Source organism: Mobula hypostoma, chromosome 21 (assembly GCF_963921235.1).
Source record: "Mobula hypostoma chromosome 21, sMobHyp1.1, whole genome shotgun sequence".
Classification (NCBI taxonomy): Eukaryota; Metazoa; Chordata; class Chondrichthyes; order Myliobatiformes; family Myliobatidae; genus Mobula; species Mobula hypostoma.
This window is the reverse complement of record NC_086117.1, coordinates 62,667,786-62,691,684: the sequence shown is the minus strand read 5'-3', so window position 1 is coordinate 62,691,684 and position 23,899 is coordinate 62,667,786. Positions and strand designations below refer to the sequence as shown.

The following is a 23,899-nucleotide window of genomic DNA, read 5'->3' as shown; positions in this document are numbered from 1 at the left end:
ATGTATCATTTAATTTGGCATCATGGATAGCACAGATATTCTGGGCCAAAGGGTCTGCTCCTGTGTTGTACTGACCTTCTACGTCCTCTTCTCATTGCTACTGTCAAGGAGTCTGAAGGCACACACTTAGTGATTCAGGAACAGCTTCTTCCCCTCTGCCATCCTATTTCTGAATGGACATTAAACCGATGAACACTACCTCATGACTTTTTTAAAATTTCTACATAAAATGACTTTGTCAAATAAACTCAGGATCAATGAAAGATCAACCAGAGTGCAGAAGACAACAAACTGTGCAAATGCAAATAGAAATAAATAGCAATTAATAATGAAAGCACAAGATAATTAGATAAATAGTCCTTAAAATGAGATCATTGGTTGTGGGAACATCTCAATGACTGTAGTTGTCCCCTTTTGTTCAAGACCCTGAAAGTTGTTCTTTTAAAGTCAATCCGAAAACATCCCATTGTAGTGGATATTAATTAGAAATAATAAAGACACTCCAAATCGAAATAAAAATTAATTGCAAAAAAATGATAGGAAAAAGCTGAAGAAAATTGCATTCACAGGCATCTCCATCATGAGCACGAGCCTCCCCAGCATCCAGAACATCTTCAAAAGGCAATGCCTCAAAAAGGCAGCATCCATCATAAAGGACCCCCATCACAAAGGCATGTCCTTTTCTCATTGCTGCCATCCAGGAGGTGGTACAGGAGCCTGAAGGCACACACTCAACAGCTCAGGAACATCAAACTTGAATGGATATTGAACCCATGAACATTATGTCACTAATTTTCTTGCTCTTTTTGCACTACATATTTAAGTTATTTTTTATATATACTTACTGTAATCAAAAGTACTTTTTTCTGTATTGCAATGTACTGCTGCTGCAAAACATCAAATTTAATGACATATGCCAGTGATAGTAAACTGGATTCTGATTCTGACTCAGGACTGAAACATATTCTCATATACTGTATCGTGTGCTGGTGCACAGTAAGACTTTGGCACAGTAATGTATATCACAGCAACAATCTGAAGTGACTGATTGCAACAGTGTTGTCCAATGATAGTACCGTGTGCCTTCCAATGTTTAATTTGTGCTTGTTTGCTCTTTTGTGAATCAATACCCTGTGACCAGGACAGACTTTACAGTGCAAAGTTTATGAAAAACATCCAGCCTGCTGATTCAACTCTACAAAGCTGCAGTTCCACTGTGGTGCTCACAGGTAAGTCATTATAACCTTTTTTAATCACACTCAATTTAAGAAGCGAATGAAAGATATCAATACAATCAATAGTTTATAATGACCAACAAATTTAATGGCAAACCACGTGCTTGTTTTTCACAGCATTTTTACTAGGGATCTCATATTTGGTGAGCAAACTTTGATTCTGGGACCTTATGTATTTGTTTTGATATAATGGATGTATTAGAGAAAGATATTGCACTTTCTTTAATTCCAAACCTCTTCCAACAATATTGAAACCAAGAGATAGTTAACTTCCAAATAATATCTTTTTCCAAAATACCTCACACACTTCATTATGTTAAAGAAAGTATAACATCTTTCTCTAAAATGCATCCAATCTATCAAACTAAATGTACAAGGTCTTCTTAGAATAATTACATAAATTGGTATAGGAGAGAGATTGAAAATTTTGGCTGAGTGGTGTCATAACAGTAATTTTTCCCTCAATAAGAGGGAAGCCAGAAGTCCATAGCCAGTAACCATCAGAGGATCAGAGGTGGAGGGGATCAGTAATTTTAAATACCTGGGTGTCAATATCTCAGGACAATAGTCCTGGACCCATCACATAAATATAGAAACATAGAAAATAGGTGCAGGAGTAGGCCATTCGGCCCTTCGAGCCTGCACCGCCATTTATTATAATCATGGCTGATCATCCAACTCAGAACCCCGCCCCAGCCTTCCCTCCATACCCCCTGACCCCTGTAGCCACAAGGGCCATATCTAACTCCCTCTTAAACATAGCCAATGAACTGGCCTCAACAGTTTCCTGTGGCAGAGAATTCCACAGATTCACCACTCTCTGTGTGAAGAAGTTTTTCCTAATCTCGGTCCTAAAAGGCTTCCCCTCTATCCTCAAACTGTGACCCCTCGTTCTGGACTTCCCCACCATCGGGAACAATCTTCCTGCACCTAGCCTGTCCAATCCCTTTAAGATCTTATACGTTTCAATCAGATCCCCCCTCAATCTTCTAAATTCCAACGAGTACAAGCCCAGTTCATCCAGTCTTTCTTCATATGAAAGTCCTGCCATCCCAGGAATCAATCTGGTGAACCTTCTTTGTACTCCCTCTATGGCAAAGATGTCTTTCCTCAGATTAGGGGACCAAAACGCACACAATACTCCAGGTGTGGTCTCACCAAGGCCTTGTACAACTGCAGTAGTACCTCCCTGCTCCCGTACTCGAATCCTCTCGCTATAAATGCCAGCATACCATTTGCCTTTTTCACTGCCTGCAGTACCTGCATGCCCACTTTCAATGACTGGTGTATAATGACACCCAGGTCTCGTTGCACCTCCCCTTTTCCTAATCGGCCACCATTCAGATAATAATCTGTTTTCCTATTTTTGCCACCAAAGTGGATAACTTCACATTTATCCACATTAAATTGCATCTGCCATGAATTTGCCCACTCACCCAACCTATCCAAGTCACCCTGCATCCTCTTAGCTCCTCCTCACTGCTAACACTGCCACCCAGCTTCGTGTCATCCGCAAACTTGGAGATGCTGCATTTAATTCCCTCATCCAAGTCATTAATATATATTGTAAACAACTGGGGTCCCAGCACTGAGCCTTGCGGTACCCCACTAGTCACCGCCTGCCATTCTGAAAAGGTCCCGTTTATTCCCACTCTTTGCTTCCTGTCTGCTAACCAATTCTCCACCCACACCAATACCTTACCCCCAATACCGTGTGCTTTAAGTTTGCACACTAATCTCCTGTGTGGCACCTTGTCAAAAGCCTTTTGAAAATCCAAATATACCACATCCACTGGTTCTCCCCTATCCACTCTACTAGTTACATCCTCAAAAAATTCTATGAGATTCGTCAGACATGATTTTCCTTTCACAAATCCATGCTGACTTTGTCCGATGATTTCACCGCTTTCCAAATGTGCTGTTATCACATCCTTGATAACTGACTCCAGCAGTTTCCCCACCACCGACGTTAGGCTAACCGGTCTATAATTCCCCGGTTTCTCTCTCCCTCCTTTTTTAAAAAGTGGGGTTACATTAGCCACCCTCCAATCTTCAGGAACTAGTCCAGAATCTAACGAGTTTTGAAAAATTATCACTAATGCATCCACTATTTCTTGGGCTACTTCCTTAAGCACTCTAGGATGCAGACCATCTGGCCCTGGGGATTTATCTGCCTTCAATCCCTTCAATTTACCTAACACCACTTCCCTACTAACATGTGTTTCACTCAGTTCCTCCATCTCACTGGACCCTCTGTCCCTTACTATTTCTGGAAGATTATTTATGTCCTCCTTAGTGAAGACAGAACCAAAGTAATTATTCAATTGGTCTGCCATGTCCTTGCTCCCCATAATCAATTCACCTGTTTCTGTCTGCAGGGGACCTACATTTGTCTTTACCAGTCTTTTCCTTTTTACATATCTATAAAAGCTTTTACAGTCCGTTTTTATGTTCCCTGCCAGTTTTCTCTCATAATCTTTTTTCCCCTTCCTAATTAAGCCCTTTGTCCTCCTCTGCTGAACTCTGAATTTCTCCCAGTCCTCAGGTGAGCCACTTTCTCTGGCAAATTTGTATGCTACTTCTTTGGAATTGATACTATCCCTAATTTCTCTTGTCAGCCACCGGTGCACTACCTTCCTTGATTTATTCTTTTGCCAAACTGGGATGAACAATTGTTGTATTATATAATATAATTGCAAAGAAAGCACAACAGTGCCTCTACTTCCTTAGGGGTTTGAGGAGATATGGCATGTCATCAAAAACTCTAACAAACTTCTATAGGTGTGTAGTGAGGAGTATATTGACTGGCTGCAACACAGCCTGGATTGGAAACACCAATGCCTTTGAATGGATAATTCTACCAAAGATAGTGGATTCGGCTCAGTACATCACAGGTACAGCCCTTCCAACCATTGAGAACATCTACAGGAAATATTGCCGTAGAAAAACAGCTTCTATTATCAAAGATCCTCACCGCCCAGCCCATGCTCTTTTCTCGATGCTCATCAGGTAGGAGGTACAGGTGCCTCAGGACTCACACACCAGGTTCAAAAACAGTTACTACCCCTCAACCATCATGCTCTTGAACAAAAGGGGATAACTACATCAATGATCTCATTTTAAGGACTCTTTATCTCATGTTCTCGTTATTTATTGCTATTTATTTATACTTGCATTTGCACAGTTTGTTGTCTTCTATGTTCTTGTTCTTTCATTGATCCTGTTTACAATTACCATTCCATAGATTTGTTAAGGTTGCCCACAGGAAAAAAGAATCTCAGGGTTGTATGTAATGACATGTACAGTGCCTATAAAAAGTATTTAACCCACCCCCCCCACCCCCCCGGAAGTTTTCGTGTTTTATTGTTTTGCAACATTGAATTACAATGGATTTAATTTGGCTTTTTTGACACTAATCAACAGAAAAAAACTCTTTCATGTCAAAGTGAAAACAGATCTCTACAAGGTGATCTAAATTAATTACAAATATAAAACACAAAATAATTGATTGCACAAGTATTCACCCATTTCAAGTCAGTATTTAATAGGTGCACCTTTACAGCAATTATAGCCTTGAATCTGTGTGGATAGGTCTCTATCAGCTTTGCACAGCTAGACACTGCAATTTTCCCCAATTCTTCCTTACAAAACTGCTCAAGTTCTGTCAGATTGTATGAGTGAATTGCCCTTTTCAAGTCCAGTCACAAATGCTTAATTGGATTGAGGTCTGGATTCTAACTTGGCCACTCCAGGACATTAACTTTGTTGTTTTTTAAGCCATTCCTGTGTAGTTTTGGCTTTATGCTGGGGGTTATTGTCTTGCTGGAAAACAAATCTTCTCCCAAGTTGCAGTTGTCTTGCAGACTGCATCAGGTTTTCCTCCAGGATTTCCCTGTACAGGTTTCCCCCACCATCCGAAGGTAGAGTGAATCGGCAATCGCCTCTGATCTGGGCCGACATTTACGTGCCGGCGGCACCTAATTAATTAGCTTGTTTATTTCGGCTTTTTTCTTCAAGATGTGCTGGGTGCGTTCCGGCCACCGCTGCATTCTTCGCGGATCGGTATCTGTCTGCAGCCCGGGGGATGGGGTGGTGGGACACTGGGGTGTTGTCTGTTTGCATCAGGGCAAGCAGGTCATCTTCTTCTATGTCTGCCTGCCTCGATGTCGAAGGTTGAGGTTCGTCGTCTGCTGTGGCTGATGTGGAAGGCTTGCTTGACTGCTTAGCCTCGCGCATTTTTAGATCATACAGTTCTCTGTAAGCATTTAAACCATCCTGCAAATATGTCTTAAACCGACATACCCTTTCAAAATTAAAGTTGTACTTTATCATTGCAGCAAAAATCTCACACAGTTGCTTCACATTCAGTTCCTGGACCGCTTCACATTCAGTTCCTGGACCACTTCACTTTCGGTCCGTTCGCTACTGCATTCGGTTTCAATTGTAATCCTTTCCTCTTCCAATTGCACCAGCTCTTCATCTATCAGTTCTTGGTCATGAGATGCCAAAACCTCTTCAACATCATCTTCGTCAACTTCCACAAGCCAAACTCACTTTGTCCTTGCTTCGTTCACTATGATCGAAACATCTACATGTCTAGTTTTACGCTAAGTGTAACAGCCCTACGAGCTCTTTCAGGCTTTTCCGATACCTTAGAACTCATCGTGCTAACGGCTGCTCACAGGTACGTGTTTAAGCAATGCCGGCGAGAATGCAGTTCTGAATCCAGGGGAGGAGTGACTGCTTGGGGCGCGCGCTGCTTTTTATCGCGTGCTGCTTTTTTCACGCGCTGCCTTTTTTCGTAACAGTGAAAACACCTTCTGTTAGCGAAAACAGGGAACTAATGTAGGTCTTTCATAACAGCGAGGTTTCGTAAAGCGAACGTTCAAAAAGGGGGGGGGGTCACCTGTACTTTGGCCAAAAAGCTCAATTTTGGTTTCATCAGACCATAGAACCTTCTTCCAGCTGACTCCAGAGTTTTCCACATTCCTTCTGGCAAACTCTAATGACATTTCATGTGAATTTTTTTCAACAGTGGCATTCTTTTTGCCATTCTCCCATAAAGCTGCAACTGGTGAATCACCTAGGCAATGGTTGTTGTATGCGCAGTCTCTCCCATTTCAGCCAAAGAAGCTTGTAGCTCCTCCAGAGTTGTCATAGGTCTCTTGGTAGCCTCCCTCACTAGTCCCCTTCTTGCACAGTCACTCAGGTTTTGAGGACGGCCTGCTCTAGGCAGATTTACAAATGTGCCATATTCTTTCCATTTTTTGATGATTGACTTAACTGTACTCCAAGGGATATTCAGTGACTTGGAAATTTTCTTGTATCTATCTCCTGACATGTGCTTTTCAATAACCCTTTTGCAGAGTTGCTTGGAATGTTCTTTTGTCTTCATGGTGTAGTTTTTGCCAGAATACTGACTCACCAGCAGTTGGACCTTCCAGATACAGATGTATTTTTACTAAAATCTACTGAAGTACCTTGACAGCACATGGGTCTCCAAAAACAGATCTCCATTTAATTATGTGACTTCTGAAAAACCAATTGCTTGTACCAGTGATGATCTGGAGTGTCATATTAAAGGGGAGGGGTGAATAGTTATGCAATCAATTATTTTGTGTATATATTTGTAAATAATTTAGATCACTTTTTAGAAATCTGCTTCCACTTTGACAAAAAATAGTGTTTATCTGTTGATCAGTGTCAAAAAAGCCAAATTAAATCCACTGTGATTCAATGTTGAAGACAATAGAACATGAAAACTTCCAAGCGGGTGAATACTTTTTATAGGCGCTCTACATATTCTGATGATAAATTTTACTTTGAACTTTGATCAATAAAAGACATGATAAATATTGGTATGGGACAATGAATGATAAGAGTTGAAGATTTAAGTCATATTTTATTACCTGGGATGAGATTTATGTGTGGTATTAGGAGTCCCACATTATCATCTTTCAGTGTGCCCTTAGTCAAAGTTCCCTATTTAAGGTGTGAGTACTAAATACCCACTTCACTTTATGCAAAAACCAGTGATTTTTTCTGGTGCCATTCAGTTCAATTCCTCAAACCAGCATTGTAATAATGAGTTTCAGCTCAGTTATGTTCCTCCTCTGAGCACTTATTGCCTCACATTGCCAAGATGATGGTATATCACTACTACTACTACGTCGACTCAGGCCTAAGGGGCCGGCATCGGGCACGATGCCGTATATCAAGGACCTGCAAAACTGTTTGTGGTTTGCTGGAAATTCAAAACAACACACACACACAATGCTGGAGGAACTCAGCAAGTCAGGCAGCATTTATGGAAATTAATAAACAGTCGATGTTTCAGGCTTCTTCACGACTGGAAGGGAAGGGGGAAGATGCCGGAATAAAAAGGGTTGGGGGAGGGGAAGGAGGACGGCTGGAAGGTGATAGGTGAAGCCAAGTAAAGGGCTGGAGAGGAAAGAATCTGATAGGAGAGGAGAGTGGATCATAGGAGAAAGGGAAGGAGGGGCACCAGGGGCAGTGAGAAGAGGTAAGAGGCCAGAGTGGGGGGGGGGGGAGGGATTTTTTTTTACCAGAAGGAGAAACTGATATTCATGCCATCAGGTTGGAGGCTGCCCAGACGTTGGAGTTGCTTCTCCACCCTGATTAGTGCATATTAATCCATAGATATGCATTTCTAAAATTCTTGAATGACACCTCACCCTTCACATTTTAAAACCCAAATTGACAAGTGAAGAAGATCCCCCTGAGGTTCCCCTTAAGCATTTCACCTTTCACCCTTAGTTCTAGTTTCACCCAACCTCAGTGCGAAAAACCTCAAAATTGTGTAAACCTCTACCAAATCTCTCTAGGGAATAAAGTCCTAATCTATTCAACCTTCTGTAACTCTGGTTCTCAATTCCCAGCAACATCCTTGTAAATTTTCTCTTTAAGCTTTATTTACATCTTTCCTGTAGGCAGCTGACCAAAACTATACACAATACTCACCAACATCTTAAACAATTCAACAGTCTTGAAATCAGTCTGGTCCTTGTCCTCTGACCTCTCTCATTAAAATGGTCATCTCACCTACAGAACTGCCGTTCACTAGATTTTCTTTTGATTTTCGTGCCATTCTCTGTAAACTCTAGAGACTGTTATGCATGAAAATCCCAGAAGATCAGAGGTTTCTGAGATTCTCAAACCACCTCATGTGGCACCAACAATCGTTCCATGGTCGAAGTCACTTAGATCACATTTCCTCACCATTCTAATGTTTGGTCTGGACAAAACCTGAGCCTCTTGACTATGTCTGAATGCTTTCCTGCATTAAGTTCATTAAGATGCTGCCACATGATTGGCTGATTAGAGATTTGCATGAACGAGCAGGTGGATAAGTGTACCTAATAAAGTGGCCACTGTGTGTATATCATTACTCATTGCATAGATATTCACAACTCTATTTATAACCAGATAATAAAATGTTAAAACTATTGATTTTACACGTCATTTACAAGCTTACTATGAAATTAATTTTAAGCATTCTGACGATTCAGAGCTCTAAGAACATTAAAAGATTCAAAGTACGTTTATTATCAAAGTATGTATGCAGTATACAACCCCGAGATTCGTCTTCCCAAACAGCCACAAAACAAAGAAAGCTATTTAACACATTCAAAGAAAAACATCAAACCTCCAAAGTGCAAAAACCCAACAAATTGCACAAATGGCAAAAATAGAATGAGCTAAAACACAGAATATAAAAGACTAAGCCACAAAGTCCAGGCATATTCAGTACAGTACAGTGCAGCTCAGTTCAATCTGGCGCTGTGTTGTTTGTTACCACTAGTAAGGCAAAAAGTGTCACCTATAAGTGTGAGGTGTTGCACTTCGGTAGGACCATCCTGGGTAGGTCTTACACAGTGAATGGTAGGGAACTGATGAGTGTTGTCGAACAAAGGGATCTGGAAATACAGGTCCATGATTCATTGAAAGTGGCGTCACAGGTAGATAAGGCATTAAAGAAAGCTTTTGGCACATTGGCCTTCATAAATCAATGTATTGAGGACAGAAGATAAGATGTTATGTTGAAGTTGTATAAGACATTGGTGAGGCCTAATTTGTAGTATTGTGTACAGTTTTGGTCACCTATCTACAGGAAAGATGTAAACAAGGTTGAAAGAGTACAGAGAAAATTAACAAAGATGTTGCGGGGTCTGGAGGACCTAAGTTATAAAGAAAGATTGAACATGTTAAGAGGGGAATAGATAGGGTAAATGCAAGCAGGCTTTTTCCACTGAGATTGGGTGAGACTAAAACTAGAGTTCATGGGTTAAGGGTGAAAGGCGAAAATTTTAAGGGGCACACCTTCACTTAGAGGGTGTTGGGAGTGTGGAACAGGCTGCCAGCAGAAGTGGTACACACGGTCTCAATTTCAACATTTAAGAGAAGTTTGGATAGGTACATGGATGGTAGGGGTATGGAGAGCTATGGTTCCAGTGCAAGTCGATAGGAGTAGGCCGTTTAAATAGTTTCAGCATGGGCTTGACAGGCAGAAGGTCCTGTTTCTGTGCTGTACTTTTCTACAAGTGTACGCCTAGTAAACTTAAAAGTTTATCCTTAGAGTAATAAGTGAAATGTTCCACTATTGATAATAAAATAACTTCCCAACGTACACATTGCCTGCAACAGCTTCCATCATTACTATCTAATATCTCTCATTTGACACCAACAGAAAGAAATCACTGCAAAATGAGGCTTCTGTTCTTCATACTGGGTGTCCTCCTGGTCCCGCTGCCAGCATTTTGTGGAATTAAGCCTTTAGCTCAACATTTTCACCCAGAGCCAACCAGTGCATCATCAAACCTGCGGACCAATGAAAATCTCTCCAGCAAGAGTATCCAACAATTGCATGAGGACAATACGTTAACACAGGAGCTGCTCCCAGAGGAAGATGAATACCTGGATTTTGATGCAATTTTCGCTGAAAAAGATGACGATTATATTGATGAAATTGATGAAATAGAAATCTCACCAGAAACAGACACAGAATCTCTTCATTTAGACCCCGCGGCAAAAAGAGCCAAGTTACTCCAGCTATTCCATGGCAAAACCAGGATTCAACGCTTGAACATCGTCAATGCAAACTTTGCTTTCAATCTTTATAAAAGCATCAGGAATGGAGTCGACCCACTTGACAACATTTTACTAGCACCTGTTGGCATCTCAATCACGCTGGGCATGGTTTCTCTAGGTGCAAGACGCGAAACCCATCAGCAGCTATTCCATGTCCTGGGCTTTGCAGAGTTTGTAAATGCAAGTGTAAAGTACAACCAGATGACCGTTCACAATCTCTTTCGCCGGCTGACTCATCGCCTCTTTCGCCATAACTTTGGTTACACTCTCCAGGGTATTAATGGCCTTTTTGTACGTCAGGACGCTCAGATTCTGAGCAACTTCACACAAAGTATGAAAGCCTATTACTTCGCCGAGCCACAGTCGGTCAACTTCACTGACCCTGCTCTGATTCGTAAAATGAACCAACGCATTCTTAAGCTCACCAAAGGACTGATTAAAGAAGGTATAACGTCGATAGATCCACAAACTCTCATCATGATTCTGAACATCTTGTACTTGAAAGGTATATTCTTTCTGTTACAAATTCCGTATATGTAAAAACTCATATAATTTTTTGGAAGGCATTTAACAAACGCTGGTTGCCAAGATGAGAACTGATGGTTTTGGTGGCAGCGTGTTAACATGGATTGAAGTGGCTACCATCGGAGTGTGTTCAGAGTCAGAATCAAGTTAATTATCAGACAAATTTGTTGCTTTGTGGTAGCAGTACAGTGCAATACATAAAAAACTATAAGTTACAATAAGAATATTTTAAAAAGTGCAAAAAGACAGAACAATAGTAATGTAGTGTTCATGGGTTCATGGACTAGTCATAGAAACAGGACCTTTGGCCCATCTAGTCTATGCCAAACCATTTAAACTGCTTATACCAGTTGACCATAGCCCTCCATAACCCTATCACCATTTACCTATACAAACTTCTTCTCAATGTCTCTACTTACACTGGCAGCTCGTTCCACACTCCCATCACCCTCTGAGTGAAGAAGTTTCCCCTCATGTTCCTCCTAAACTTTTCACCTTTTACCCTTAGCCTATGACCTTTAGTTGTAATCCCACCCAATCTCAGTGGAAAAAGCCTGCTTGCATTTACTCTGTCTATACACCTCATAATTTTGTAATCTGATGGCAGAGGGGAAGAAGCTGTTCCTAAAATGTTGAGTGTGGATCTTCAAGCTCCTGTCACTCCTCTTTGATGACAGTAATAAGAAGACAGGATGCCCAGGAAGGAGTCTTAGAATAAATGTTTTTTTTCAGGGCTGAATAATGTAACTCATGGAATGCCCCCAGGATTCATCCCTGGTCCTCAAATTGTTTAGGATTCATATTCATACCCTGAAGGAGGTAGCAATTTTAAAGTTCAAAGTGCATTTATTATCAAAGTATGTATACATTATACATCTGGTCAGGTCACTGGTCTGAGTGCTACTGGTACCATGTAACCCAGTACTACCTGTCGCATGGTCGGGTGGTCGGCGACTAAACCGGCTCCCCCACCAGGCCTGCCTGGTGAGGAGGGTGGCTAGACACCCTGCAGGATGAAAAACAAGACCTGTCAAAGGGCGGATGAACCCTCTCGTAGGGCCAACGGCCATCTAGCAAACACGTGTTGAGAAGCGCGGAAAGGGCAGCCCTTGCATCGAAGTTTAGTCTGGCCATTCACTGCAACAGAAGTTCCCCCAGCCGTCTTGGACCTCACCATGCTGCTGGGTCCGGGAGGGGATGTCGAGAGAGTGGGTCTGGACCTGTGCAACCCTCTACTCACCTAAAATCCACTCACGCACACGCAGTTCCTTTCTGAGGAGTGGGGTATCTACCACCCCACTAACTGACTGAAAGGAACCATCATTATTCTATGGGATGGATAGCCAGAGAGATACATTATACAAGCTTGAGTTTCGTCTCCTGGAAGGCAGCCATGAAACAAAGCAAACCAAAAGAATCCATTAAAAAAACAACAAACACCCAATGTGCAGAGAAATAAAACATGTAAGCAATAAATGCAAGCAAATAGTGTTCTGAACTGAAGTCCACAGAGAGTCCATTCCCAGACCCTCAGAGCTGAGGAAACGTTGTGGAGCAGCGAGCTGAACCGGCCCGTCCCTCAGCTCAGCTTGACCTCTTCAATCAGGCATCACATCAGAACACTCTGGGACCTGGAGTTTTATGGAAGGCAAGTTTGATACTCACACGAGAATAGATGGGAGGGTATGTTGTGATGAAGATATTCGGACTTTGCAAGGCTATATAGGTAGAACAACAGGGTGAAAACACATCAAACGGGGTTTAAGGTGATAAAACACAAGCTCCTGCATCTTGGTAAGAGGGGTTTGAAGGAAAACTACGATCTGAGTGGAAAAGGATTGCAGAATAGCAATTTACATAGAGATCGAGTGCACAAATCACAAACGGTTATCTAGCAATGGTTTGGAGGGTTGGAGTTCAGAATGAACGATGTGTTGTGTTTCCAGCATTTGCAGATTTTCTCATTTGTTGTGCTATTCACAGAGATTAGGTGTAACATTACTTGGAGACAATACAGTAAATCTCCAAACTGTGCAATTTTCCACACTTGGGGCCAACATCTCAATATGGTATACGGGAAGTATAATAGCATTCAAAAGCCCAAAAATGCAGAGAATCTGATATTTCTTTTTTTATCATGAAGTTGCAAGATTTATTTTCTCTCTGGTTCAACAGGAACTTGGCAGACCAAATTTCCTCATGAAAGGACGTACCGAGGGGTTTTCTGGCTGAATGAAAAGGATTCCGTCAGGGTGCCTATGATGCATACCCGGGGAAACTTCCCAGCGACAGTAGACCACAAACTCGAATGTGACATCCTCCAGCTGCCATATGTGGGAAACATTAGTATGTTAATCGTGGTGCCCCGCAAATTCTCTGGCATGAAAACTATTGAAATGCAGCTGACATCAGAGGTGGTGTTGACCTGGTTAAAGACCATGACCAACAGGTACATTTTGTCTTCTTGAGTGCAACTAGGTGCTTAGAAGTCTAAGAGAGATGAGCATTATGGTCTTTTACAAATTCTTGATTAGTCAGGGTGTGAAAGTTTACAAGGAGAAGGCAGGATAAGGGGGCTGAGAGGGAAATGGATCAGTCATGGTGAAATAGTGGAGCAAGCTTTTAATGGCCTAATTCTGCTCCTATATCTTATGGTCTCATGAGGATGGGTCGAGCAAGCTACTATTTTTCTCTTTGGTGCGAAAGAGGATAAGAGGTCACTCGATAGAAGTGTATAAGATGATCAGAGGCATAGATAAAGTGGCCAGCCAGAGACCTTTCATGGGGCAGAAGTGGTCAATATAAAGGGGCGTAATTTTAAAATGACTGGAGGAAAGTATAGGGAGATGTTGGAGCGGGTTTTTTTGACACACCAAGATTGGTTGGTGCTTGAAATGCACTGCTGGGGTGGTAGTACAGGCAGATACATTAGGAAAATTCAAGAAGCTCTTAGATAGGCACATGGATGAAATAAAAAGGGAGGGTTATATGGGAGAGAAAGGGTTAGAATGATCTTGGTTTGTTAACAATGTTAAAAGGTTTGACATTGTGGGCAATAGCGCCCGAACTGTGTTGTAGTGTTCTATTTTCTATGAATAGGGAGAACGAATGAGAAGGTTGATAGGATGAAGGGCTATAGAGATTAAATGACAAAATCTCACATTGGAGCTCAAGGAAAGAAAGCACTAAAGGCTACATCAAGTGACATAGATGACAGGAAATAAATGCAATCACTTGGAGAGAAAGAAATGCCAGAAATGTGAAGTGCAAGGCTGAATGGATGATCATTTGAACATATAAAGCTCAAAACATTCAGTAGGTTAGGCATCTTCTGTGGCAGGAGAAACACAGCTAATGTTTCATGAAGGCCCTGTCCACAGCTTGTCACTCAATACTATCATCCCTTCAAAACTAATCAATAAAAGTTCAAGACTTGGCCTCAATACTTCCTCGTTCAACTGGATCCTTGATTTCTTCACTCGTAGACCCCAGTCAGTTCGGATGGGCAACAACATCTTCTCCACAAATTCCATCAGCACAGGTGCACCACAGCATTCTAAGCTTCGCCCCTGCTCTACTCTCTTTACAATTATGACTATGTGGTTAAGTGTAGCTCCAATGCCATATCCAATTTTGCTGATGATACCACTATCATAGGCAGACTCAAAGGTGGTGACGAATCAACATAAAATAGGGAGATTGAAAACATGGCTGAGTAGTGCCATAACAACAACCCCTTACTCAATGTCAGCAAGATCAAGGAGCTGATTATTGACTTCAGGAGGAAGCAACCAGAGGTCCATAAGCCAGTCAACAGTAGAGGATCGGAGGTGGAGAATGTCAGCAACTTTAAATTCCTAGGTGGTATCATTCCAGAGGATCTGTCCTAGGCCCAGCAGGGATGAGCAATTATGAAGAAAGCACAGCAGAGCTTCTACTTCCTTAGGAAGGAGTTTGCAAAGATTCGGCATGACACCTAAAATTGACAAATTTCTACAGTGGTGACTGGCTGCATTGCTGTTTGGTATGGAAAAACCAATGCCCCTGAACAGAAAATCCCTCAGAAAGTAGTGGATGTGGCCCTCCCCACCACCGAGCACATCTACAAGAACCGCTGTTGCAAGAAAGCAGCATCCATCATCATGGACCCCACCACCCAGGACATGCTCTCTTCTCGCTGCTACCATCAGGAAGAAAGCATAGGAGCCTCAGAAACCACACCAACAGGTTAAGCAACAGGCTCTTGATTTAGAGAGGGGAAAACTTCACTCAACTTCACTTGGCCCGTCACTGAACTGTTCCCAAAATCTATGGACTCACTTTCAAGGATTCCTTATCCCATGTACTCGATATTTATCGCTTATTTATTTATTATTATTTCTTCATTTTTCTTTTGTATTTGCACAATTTGTCATCTCTTGCACATTGGTTGATTGTCCATCACATTGGATGCAGTCTTTCACTGATTCTATTATGTTTCTTGGAGTTACTGAGTATACCCAAAAGAGAACTACTTTGATAATAAATTAATAAATTGATAAATACGGAAATGTAATGTAAAGAATTTTACTCCTCAGGTATATGAAGGATGTAAATAATAAAGTCAATTCAATTCAAATTTACTTTGAACTTTGAGAAAGAGAAATACAAGTTGCAGCAAAAGAGAAAGCAATATTTAGAAGTGATTTCGACAGCCAAAGGAAGATAAGATTTGGAGGGAGGTGGGCCATATAAACCAAAATCAGAAAGAACAAAGGGGACTAAGCTGGCTTGTACAGCTTGGTCAGCATGCCTGAGTTGAGCCAGTTTCCATGCCGTATGTCTCATGAATTAACACGAACAATTAATATCTCATAAAAGTCAGTTTCCTCAAAAACACAAACAAAATCTTCATAACGTTGTGTGTCTCATAAAATTCACTCTTTATATTTTAAACAACAGGACAATAAAGGTGGTGCTCCCCAGATTCAACCTGGTAAAGCAGTACGACCTGGTATCATACTTCAAGACTCTCGGACTGTCGCTGCCTTTTGAACAAACAGCAGACTTTACTGGAATATCAACTCAAGAGAATCTGGGCATTAACCTGGTAGGAGTCTGCTCTAAACCTATCCACTAAAAATAAAAATAATAATCAATAAATAAATAAATATTAACAAATAAACTCTTCTTGCGCTTCCAGTTGGGTACAAGTATCAATTTCAACTGACGTTTCATTGACAATCAAAACGCTAGTTGAAATTGATACCTGTACCCGGCTGGATGCCTGAGATGAGTTTATTTGTCCTGTACACCAGGAAAGCACTAGATCAGTTATTGTAACATATAACACTCAGGTCCTCAATATTATTTACTTATTTGGATTTGCACAATTTGTTCTTTATAGATTGGTTACATGTAAGTCTTTGTGTAGTTTTTCATTGATTCTATTGTACTTCTTTGTTCTACTATGAATGCCTGCAAGAAAATTAATCTCAGGGTAGTATATGGTGTCATATACAGTACAGTGCAAAAGTCTTAGTTTAATGCCAAACCTTTCACATGTAGTCAGCTCCTTAAGTGCAGGTAACATTCTTATAAAATTTCTCTGTTCGCTTTTCAATCTTATTGCTAATTTTCCTGTATGTACAGTACTGTGCAAAAGTCTGAGGCATATGTAAAAAATTCTGTAAACCATAGATGCTTTCAAAAATAATGAAATAAAAAGTTTCTAAATATCAAAATATTTACCAGAAAGAGCAGTAAACAGTTAAAAACGAAATCAAATCGATATGTGGTGTGGTCACCAAAACTGCATCAATTCTCTTATCAATTCTAGCGTGCAGTTTTGTAAATAAAAACAGTGGCAGGTTAATTCAAACATCCCATAGAACTTGCCACAGTTCTTCTGCAGACTTTGGCTGTCTTGCTTGCTTCTGTCTTTCCAGGTTATCCCAGACAGCCTCAATGATGTTGAGATCAGAGCTCTTCAGAGCCCAGACCATCAGAAACCATATAAAAAAAACCTAGGGTGCCTAAGACTTTTGCACAGTACTGTGCGTACTTTGAAAATAAATTTACTTTGAACCTTGAGAATCTGGGCATTAACCTGGTAGGAGCCTGCTCTGTACCTATCTACTAAAAGCATTGAACAGACTCTGACTATGGCCGGAAACTATAATTCTTGTAGATGCAGCATGCACTTAAGACGGCAAATATGCCTTCAGTGGAAAAGACCTTCAAAAGAGAAGCAAAACTGTGTTGTTACAATTGTAGTGAGACCACACCTAAAGTATGGTGTATAGTTTCAGTCTCCTTATGCAAGATAACAAAACATAACTCCCATGAATAGAGAGCAATGAAGGTTCACCAAAGTCAGGGGTTGCCAGCCTGGGATCCATGTACCCTTTGCTTAATGGTAGTGGTTCTTGACGTATTAAAGGTTGGGAATTCCTGGACAAAATGATAACTGGGGTGTTCCTTTATCTTAGGGCATTCTTCCACAAAAGATAACATCCTTTCCACATCACTTTGTGAAGGTTCCCCAAAGTTCTTTATTCTAGAATCCAACTGATAAGAGCCTGGTGTGCCCAACATTTTCCTTGCAAGACAACCTGTGCATTTCTGGTATTAGTCTAGTAAATGGAAATAATTCAGAAGGTGTGTACCTTGGGATGGTTAATGGTTGGGTTGAGCATGTTCTCCAATCTTGGCAATTTACTTATAAATGTTTCGTCCCCATGTGAGGAGACATCATAAGTGGTGTGTCCTCCGAATGCTTGGCCTTTATGTACTTATCAATCAGCTAATTGGATGTCATTACAGAAACTCAATTGTGATCTGGGGAGAAAATCTCATTGCTGATTGGCTGTGTGGCAAACATTGTGCATTGGGGTCAGGAATTTTGTCCGCATTGACTCATAAATAGGAATCAATAGAGCACCCAGAGTGATTCACCGTGGCGGGCGGGGCTCCTACTGCAAGGTTCGAACAACTTAAACACTGGCCCAGATATTCTGAGGGCTCCTCTGTCCGCTACACTAAGGCTGTGAGGCTGCCCTCAGCTGCTGTGCTTTGTGCCTACAAACTCTGCAGCGATTTGCCCAGTTAATATGATGAACTGATACCGAGGCTTTGGGCCTACTCTGGGCTGCTCCGGGAATTTGGATCTAAGGACTCAATTTGGTTCGGAATGCTGTTGTTGTTTTTGCTCGGGTCAATTTGTTGCATGATTTGTTCTGTTTTGTTTTTCTCTTTCTTTGTGGGTACTGGGAGATTGGATACTTTTGGGTTCCTTTGTTTTGTGACTGCCTGTGAAGCTAACAAATCTCAAGGTTGTATAATTTATACTTCTGTTGATAATAAATGTGCTTTGAAAATTTGAATCCTTGAATCTCCTTGTATGGTGATTCAAGCAAATGTTTGCAAGTAAATTACCAAGATCGGAGAACAACTCAACCCAACCAGTCTAGTCAATCTTGTCTAAACTCTTCCAAAGCATTCACTCCCTTACTTAGAGTAATCTCAATATCTCATCAATGTTCCAGACAACTAAAGCGTGATCTTCCGATTTTGTATGTCATTCCCCAGTCATAAACATGGCCAGCTCTCCTAGTAACTTGCTGTACCTCCTTACTAGTCTTTTATGTATTTTACAATAGATCGTTCTGCATCCCAGAGCTCCACAGACCTTTTAGATAAAGTGTTTCTTGCTGTCTTTCTTGCTAAAATGGACAATTTAATTTTATCCAAATGTTATACTCCATAGGCCTTACCTTTGCTTACTCACTTACCCCTTCTACGTAGCATTCTCACATCCCTGAAGAATGCTTTTATTTGTTAGTTACAGGTCCTTAAGAGGGATAAGCTTCCACCAGCTTTTAAATGCTCCCAATGGTGTGTGCAAAATGAAAGCAAAATGAGGTAGGGTTCATGAGTGGTGGGGTGGAGACACACCTGTACCGAAGGTGGTGTAAGGCTCTTCTTCCCTCTGCTAGCCTGCAGGTCACCCTTGGGCAAGGTGTAGCACCTGCTTAGACAACAACCCCCACCCCCGGATCAGGGTCACGTGAAGCCATGGGAGCAGGTGGTGGATGGTCGTATGAGCAGTTGGTGCATAACACAAGTCCTGGTTACGTGACCACTGACACCAGACGGACAATCTCTGAAAAGTATTGATAATGGTTAGGGTCACCTGTCTTGTAAAAACACTGCCCAGAAGGCAGCAATGGCAAACCACTTCTGTAGAAAAATTTGCTAAGAACAATTATGGTCATGGAGACCAAGATCGTCCACATTGTACAACACGGCACATAATGATGATGATGAGTGTTGTTGGACTGTCAGAAATCTGACGACTGAATAACTCCAACACTCTGTGGCTGACACTCTGTTGTCTGCTGCACACTAAACCATTTGTATCAGTCAGAGTTGTGCTTAAGTGATGAACTGATTGTAATTGACTTGATCATCTGCGTTTCATTTCTTCCCCCAGTTCAAACACCAAGGATCGATCACAGTAAATGAAGAAGGAACGACAGCAGCTTCTCTGACAACAGTTGGCTTCATGCCCCTCTCCTCACAGAATGAATTTGCTGTTAAGAAGCCTTTCTTATTCCTTATATATGAGCACCGCACTGAATGTCTACTGTATATGGGCCGGGTGACAAATCCTTTGAAGAACTAACGACCTACACATTAAAATTGCTACGCTGACAATAAACAGGCTAATATTGACCAAAAATTAATCAATAAAATATTGTGACTTAAAGATAGATGAACATAGCACTGTAAACAGAAGAGCGTTGTTTCACAGAATGAGCTGTCAAGTCAGATATTAAAAGAGCAACATCTTCCAAAATGCTGGCGTAACTCAGCAGGTCAAGCAGCACCTATAGAGGGAAATAAACAGTCAACATCTCAGGCTGAGACCCTTCATCCGGATAGGAAAGGAAGGGGGAAGAAGCCTGGCATTTCCACTCGTGCTGTCTGACCAGCTGAGCTCCTTCAGCATTCTGTGTATGTCGCTCTGGATTTCCAGTGTCTACAGAATCTCATGTGTTAATACTTTCCTTCTGAAGATGTATTTTTATCCAATCCATTCCAGGGTAGTAGTGCGAATTATCAAAATGAGATTCTGTAGATGCTGAAAATTCAGACAAACAGAAAAAATTCTTGAGGAACTCAGGAGGTCAGGCAGCATCTATGGAGAAGAACAGAGAAACATTCGACATTTCAGGCCAAGACCCTTCACTTTGGACCAAAACGTCGATTGTTTATTCCTCTCTGCAGATGCTGCCTGTGCTGCCTCTAGCAATTTTTGTGTGTTGCTAGTGTGAATTCTTGCCTCTGCCTAACATTGTTTACTCTAATACCAATACTGAAGTTTAACTGTGTAATGTGAATTTATAATTGTTTGAACTACTGGACTATTGGAGATGTCATCCGTAGAATAGCACAATTCTTTAAATGGCTGTGTTGATGGTAATATTTGCTAAAAACAGATACAAAAATGTCCTCTCTAATGTTAAGTTAGTCATTAAACTGCTATTGATAAAATGTTTACTAGACTGCCTTTCTGCAACCCAAACCCTGTTTAGGAAGGAGATGTTTCACTTCGGAGATTGTTTAGTTTTAAAACAGGATTTATACAGCAAATTAAAATGATGAACTGAGCAATCAGAAACGAATGTATTAGCTGAGCAGCGCTGGTGTGGTAACAATGATTCAATCCAATACATAGACAGAGAATAATAATTTACCTGGCAACATTATTACTTAAGGAAAGAGATTTATTCAGACAATAGTTGCAGACAAAACAACACTTATGTGCCATGGAAAGGCTAGGCTAATTTTTGTGATTGGTAGAATTGTCCTTTCAGATGTATTCCAGCTGAAGCATAAGCAATGACTAATAGAAACATCAACCAACCTTTAACCCTACAAGGGAAATTCCCCATTAACTCAAAGAAAGTTTGCTATACCCTTTGAATAGTTCTTGTCTGTTTCAAGTTCAAACTGAAACAAGTTCACCCAAAGACATATTTACAAAGGCACGAATTGTACTACCACAAAAAATCTTTTCAATGCTGGAAGCTTTCCTCAGTGAACAAGTTTTTAAAATCAGAACTTTGTTCATGCAGTCGATAACTGGCAAAAAAAATTTGCAACAAGAAGGTGACTCTTGCTCTTTGGTTGTTTTGCAAGAATAAATATTTACATTCTGCCAAAAATGTGAATTGTCAACTCTGCAAATAGTTCAACAGACCAACAGCGGTTACAAAACTTAGAAATGTTACCTCAACAGGGGCAGGTGAAGGCATTAAAAGCAGAACACCCATTGCTCCAGACTACAAAGAGAAGAGCAATACTTGCTATGGGTTTTCCGAGGCATACTCACTACTACATTACGTATTTCTCGATCTGCTCAGTCGCTGCCTGTCACTGTCATTGTCATAGAAAATTACAGCACAGAAAGAAGACCTTCGGCTCATCTAGTCCATTTAAACTGTCTACTCCCACTGAACTGCACCAGGACTATAGCCTTCCATACCCCTACCATCCAGGTGTCTATCAAAACTTCTCTTAAATGTTGAAATTTAGCACTATTTGCACTGGAGCTCATTCTACACTCTCACGACCCACTGAGTGCAGAAGTTTCCCCTCATGTTCCCCTTAAACTTTTCACCTTTCACCCTTAACCTATGACCTCTGGATGTAGTACCACCCAACCTCAGGGGAAAAAGTCTGCTTGTTTTTACCCTATCTATACCCCTCATAATTTTATATACATCAATCAAATCTCCCCTCAGCATTCTAAGTTCTGAGGAATAAAGTCCTAACCTATTCAATCTTTTAACTCAGGTCCTCCAGTTCCGGCAACATCCTTGCAAATTTTCTCTGTACTTTCAACCTTAATATTCTCCAGTAAGGCATCTCAAATCCCATCTCCAAAGGATACTTCCAATTATCTGTCCCACCTCTATTAGTCCAAAACGAATGCTCTCTGGTGGACATTAAATGTTGTTCTTTGTCCATCAGTGAGTTAAAGGAATTGGCGGCATTTCAAAGATTCAATAATACATTTATTATCAAATATGTATAAATTAAACAACCTTGAGATAAAGACCAACAATCAATACGCAGAGGAAGAGAAAACAAAACACAAATAATGAAAACAATAGAAGTAAGCAACAGCATTCCAAACCAAATTGAATCCTTAGATCCAAATCCCCAGAGTAGGCCCCAAGCCTTGGACTCAGTTCATCATATTAGAAGGGCAAATTGCCACAAAGCTTGCAGATTCAAAGCATAGCAGCCGGGGCAGTCTCACATCAGCCTTAATGCCTTGGAGAAAGGAGTGAACATAGAAAAGAGTTGGATTTTACATTGTTTTAATTTATTCTATTTTTTGTTGCAATTAAAATTAAATTTACCTCGTGAATGAATAGTCTACAGATACACACAAGGTAAATTTAATTCAAGTGTGTGCAGTGCTTATCAGAATATACTTTCTTCCAGTTTATAAGTTGCCTGAAGATTCTCATAGAGCCGTTGAGACTAACAGCAGAGAGGGAGGACACCAATCCTCTCATGTTCAGACTGGTGGTGAATTTGGTAGAAGATATCACAAAGTTACTTACCACTGCTATGACTGGAATAAGAACTCCCAAATTTCCTGCACTGCTTGAAGCCTGAAACAAAACAAAATTATTGATTAGGTTATTCAAAATTCTCTTAATACATCATCAACTATATTAAATTTCAGTTTGAGTCTGAAATAGGGCAGCATAAGTATTCTTGGATAGATAGAAGCTCCATTACGTTCAGAAAGAGTGTGAACTTCTCATTAACAGACAGCTTCTTTTTAACTTCCATGTAGCTTGGACATATTTCTCACACTCAAAACTCATGAATAATGCAAACATTTTAAAGATAATCTTTCTAACCATGATAATTCAGTCAACATTTGGGATATACTGTACAAATGTCTAAGGCACCTGTGTGGAATCAAATGACCATGCCTGGTGTCTTGGGGCTGGGTGTGTCTGCACCCACGCTACCCCCCACCCCGGACACTTCTTCTCTGCCACCTGTCCCACATCACACCCACTGCGCTCCACCTTCGCCATATGTGCCTAAGACTTTTACATTACTGTAATTTTATGTATGGCACTGTACTGCTATATTTATGTGTCTAAGATTTTGCACAGTACTATAAAATTGTAAAATCTAGTTATAGGTTAAAAAAAATCAGTACTACAGATAGCTTTGATGTGAAGAAATCAGCAACAGAAATATACCCTTGGTGGCCACTTTATTAGGTACACCAGACCATCTGCTTGTTGATGCAAACATCTATTCAACCATTCATGTGGCAGCTACTCAACGCAACAAAGCATGCAGACATGGTCAAGCGGTTCAGTTGCCGTTTGGAGCAAACTTCAGAATGGGGAAGTGACTTTGACTGTTGGTCAAAGAACCTTGTGATTTGAGATCTCAGAAACAGCTTATCTCTTGGAATTTTTACACACAACTATCTCTAGAGTTTACAGAGAATGGTGCGGAAAAAAAATACATCCAGCGAGCAGCAGTTCTGTGGGCGCAAACACCTTCTAATGAGTGGGGTCAGAGGAGAATGGCCAGACTGGTTCAAGCCAACAGGAAGGTGACAGTAACTCAAATAACCACACGTTACAACATGGTGTGCAGAAGATCATCTCTGAACACACATGTCGAACCTTGAAGTGGATGGGCTACAGCAGCAGAAGACCACGGACATACACTCAGTGGCCACTTTGTTAGGTACCTGAGTGTATAATAGCGATCCCTCAGAATTTCAACAGGCCTAGTTAATGAGATGTTTTACCGGTATATTGAATTTCTACCAAATAAATCAGGGATATAATATGCAGTAAAACCTAACTGATTTTTATTTTAGCCAGCTGCATTTCCAAGAGGCAATTTTTCCTTTTGCCAAGTAAAACCCCCAAATCCAATTTGTATTGCAGTGGACTGTGTATTATTCTGGCAATTTTCTTCCTGAAAATTAA

The 23,899-nt window shown here is 40.9% G+C and overlaps 2 protein-coding genes across 3 annotated transcripts in view; one reads left to right on the top strand and one right to left on the bottom strand.

The window, feature by feature from the left end:
* The window catches only part of LOC134360064 (phosphatidylinositol 4-kinase alpha), a 267,869-nt gene that overhangs the window by 169,409 nt on the left and 74,561 nt on the right, over positions 1–23,899 (bottom strand). For both annotated transcript variants that reach the window (XM_063074140.1, XM_063074141.1), the window contains exon 10: positions 22,490–22,540. In XM_063074140.1, coding sequence (XP_062930210.1) covers positions 22,490–22,540 — 51 coding nt within the window. The remainder of the gene's footprint in view (positions 1–22,489; positions 22,541–23,899) is intronic.
* Positions 1,106–22,061, top strand: serpind1 (serpin peptidase inhibitor, clade D (heparin cofactor), member 1). The gene is made up of 5 exons (XM_063074142.1): positions 1,106–1,229; positions 9,943–10,848; positions 13,044–13,317; positions 15,810–15,957; positions 19,342–22,061. Exons 1-5 carry the CDS (start codon positions 1,166–1,168, stop codon positions 19,531–19,533), a joined length of 1,584 nt encoding a protein of 527 aa, XP_062930212.1. The 5' UTR covers positions 1,106–1,165; the 3' UTR covers positions 19,534–22,061.

Bases quoted from the DNA above. Each gene is read 5' to 3' on its own strand.
- serpind1 (XM_063074142.1), top strand. From the start codon at position 1,166: ATGAAAAACATCCAGCCTGCTGATTCAACTCTACAAAGCTGCAGTTCC. The intron at 10,849-13,043 runs GTATATTCTTTC...CTGGTTCAACAG, and splicing joins GAACATCTTGTACTTGAAAG to GAACTTGGCAGACCAAATTT. The intron at 15,958-19,341 runs GTAGGAGTCTGC...TTCTTCCCCCAG, and splicing joins AGAATCTGGGCATTAACCTG to TTCAAACACCAAGGATCGAT.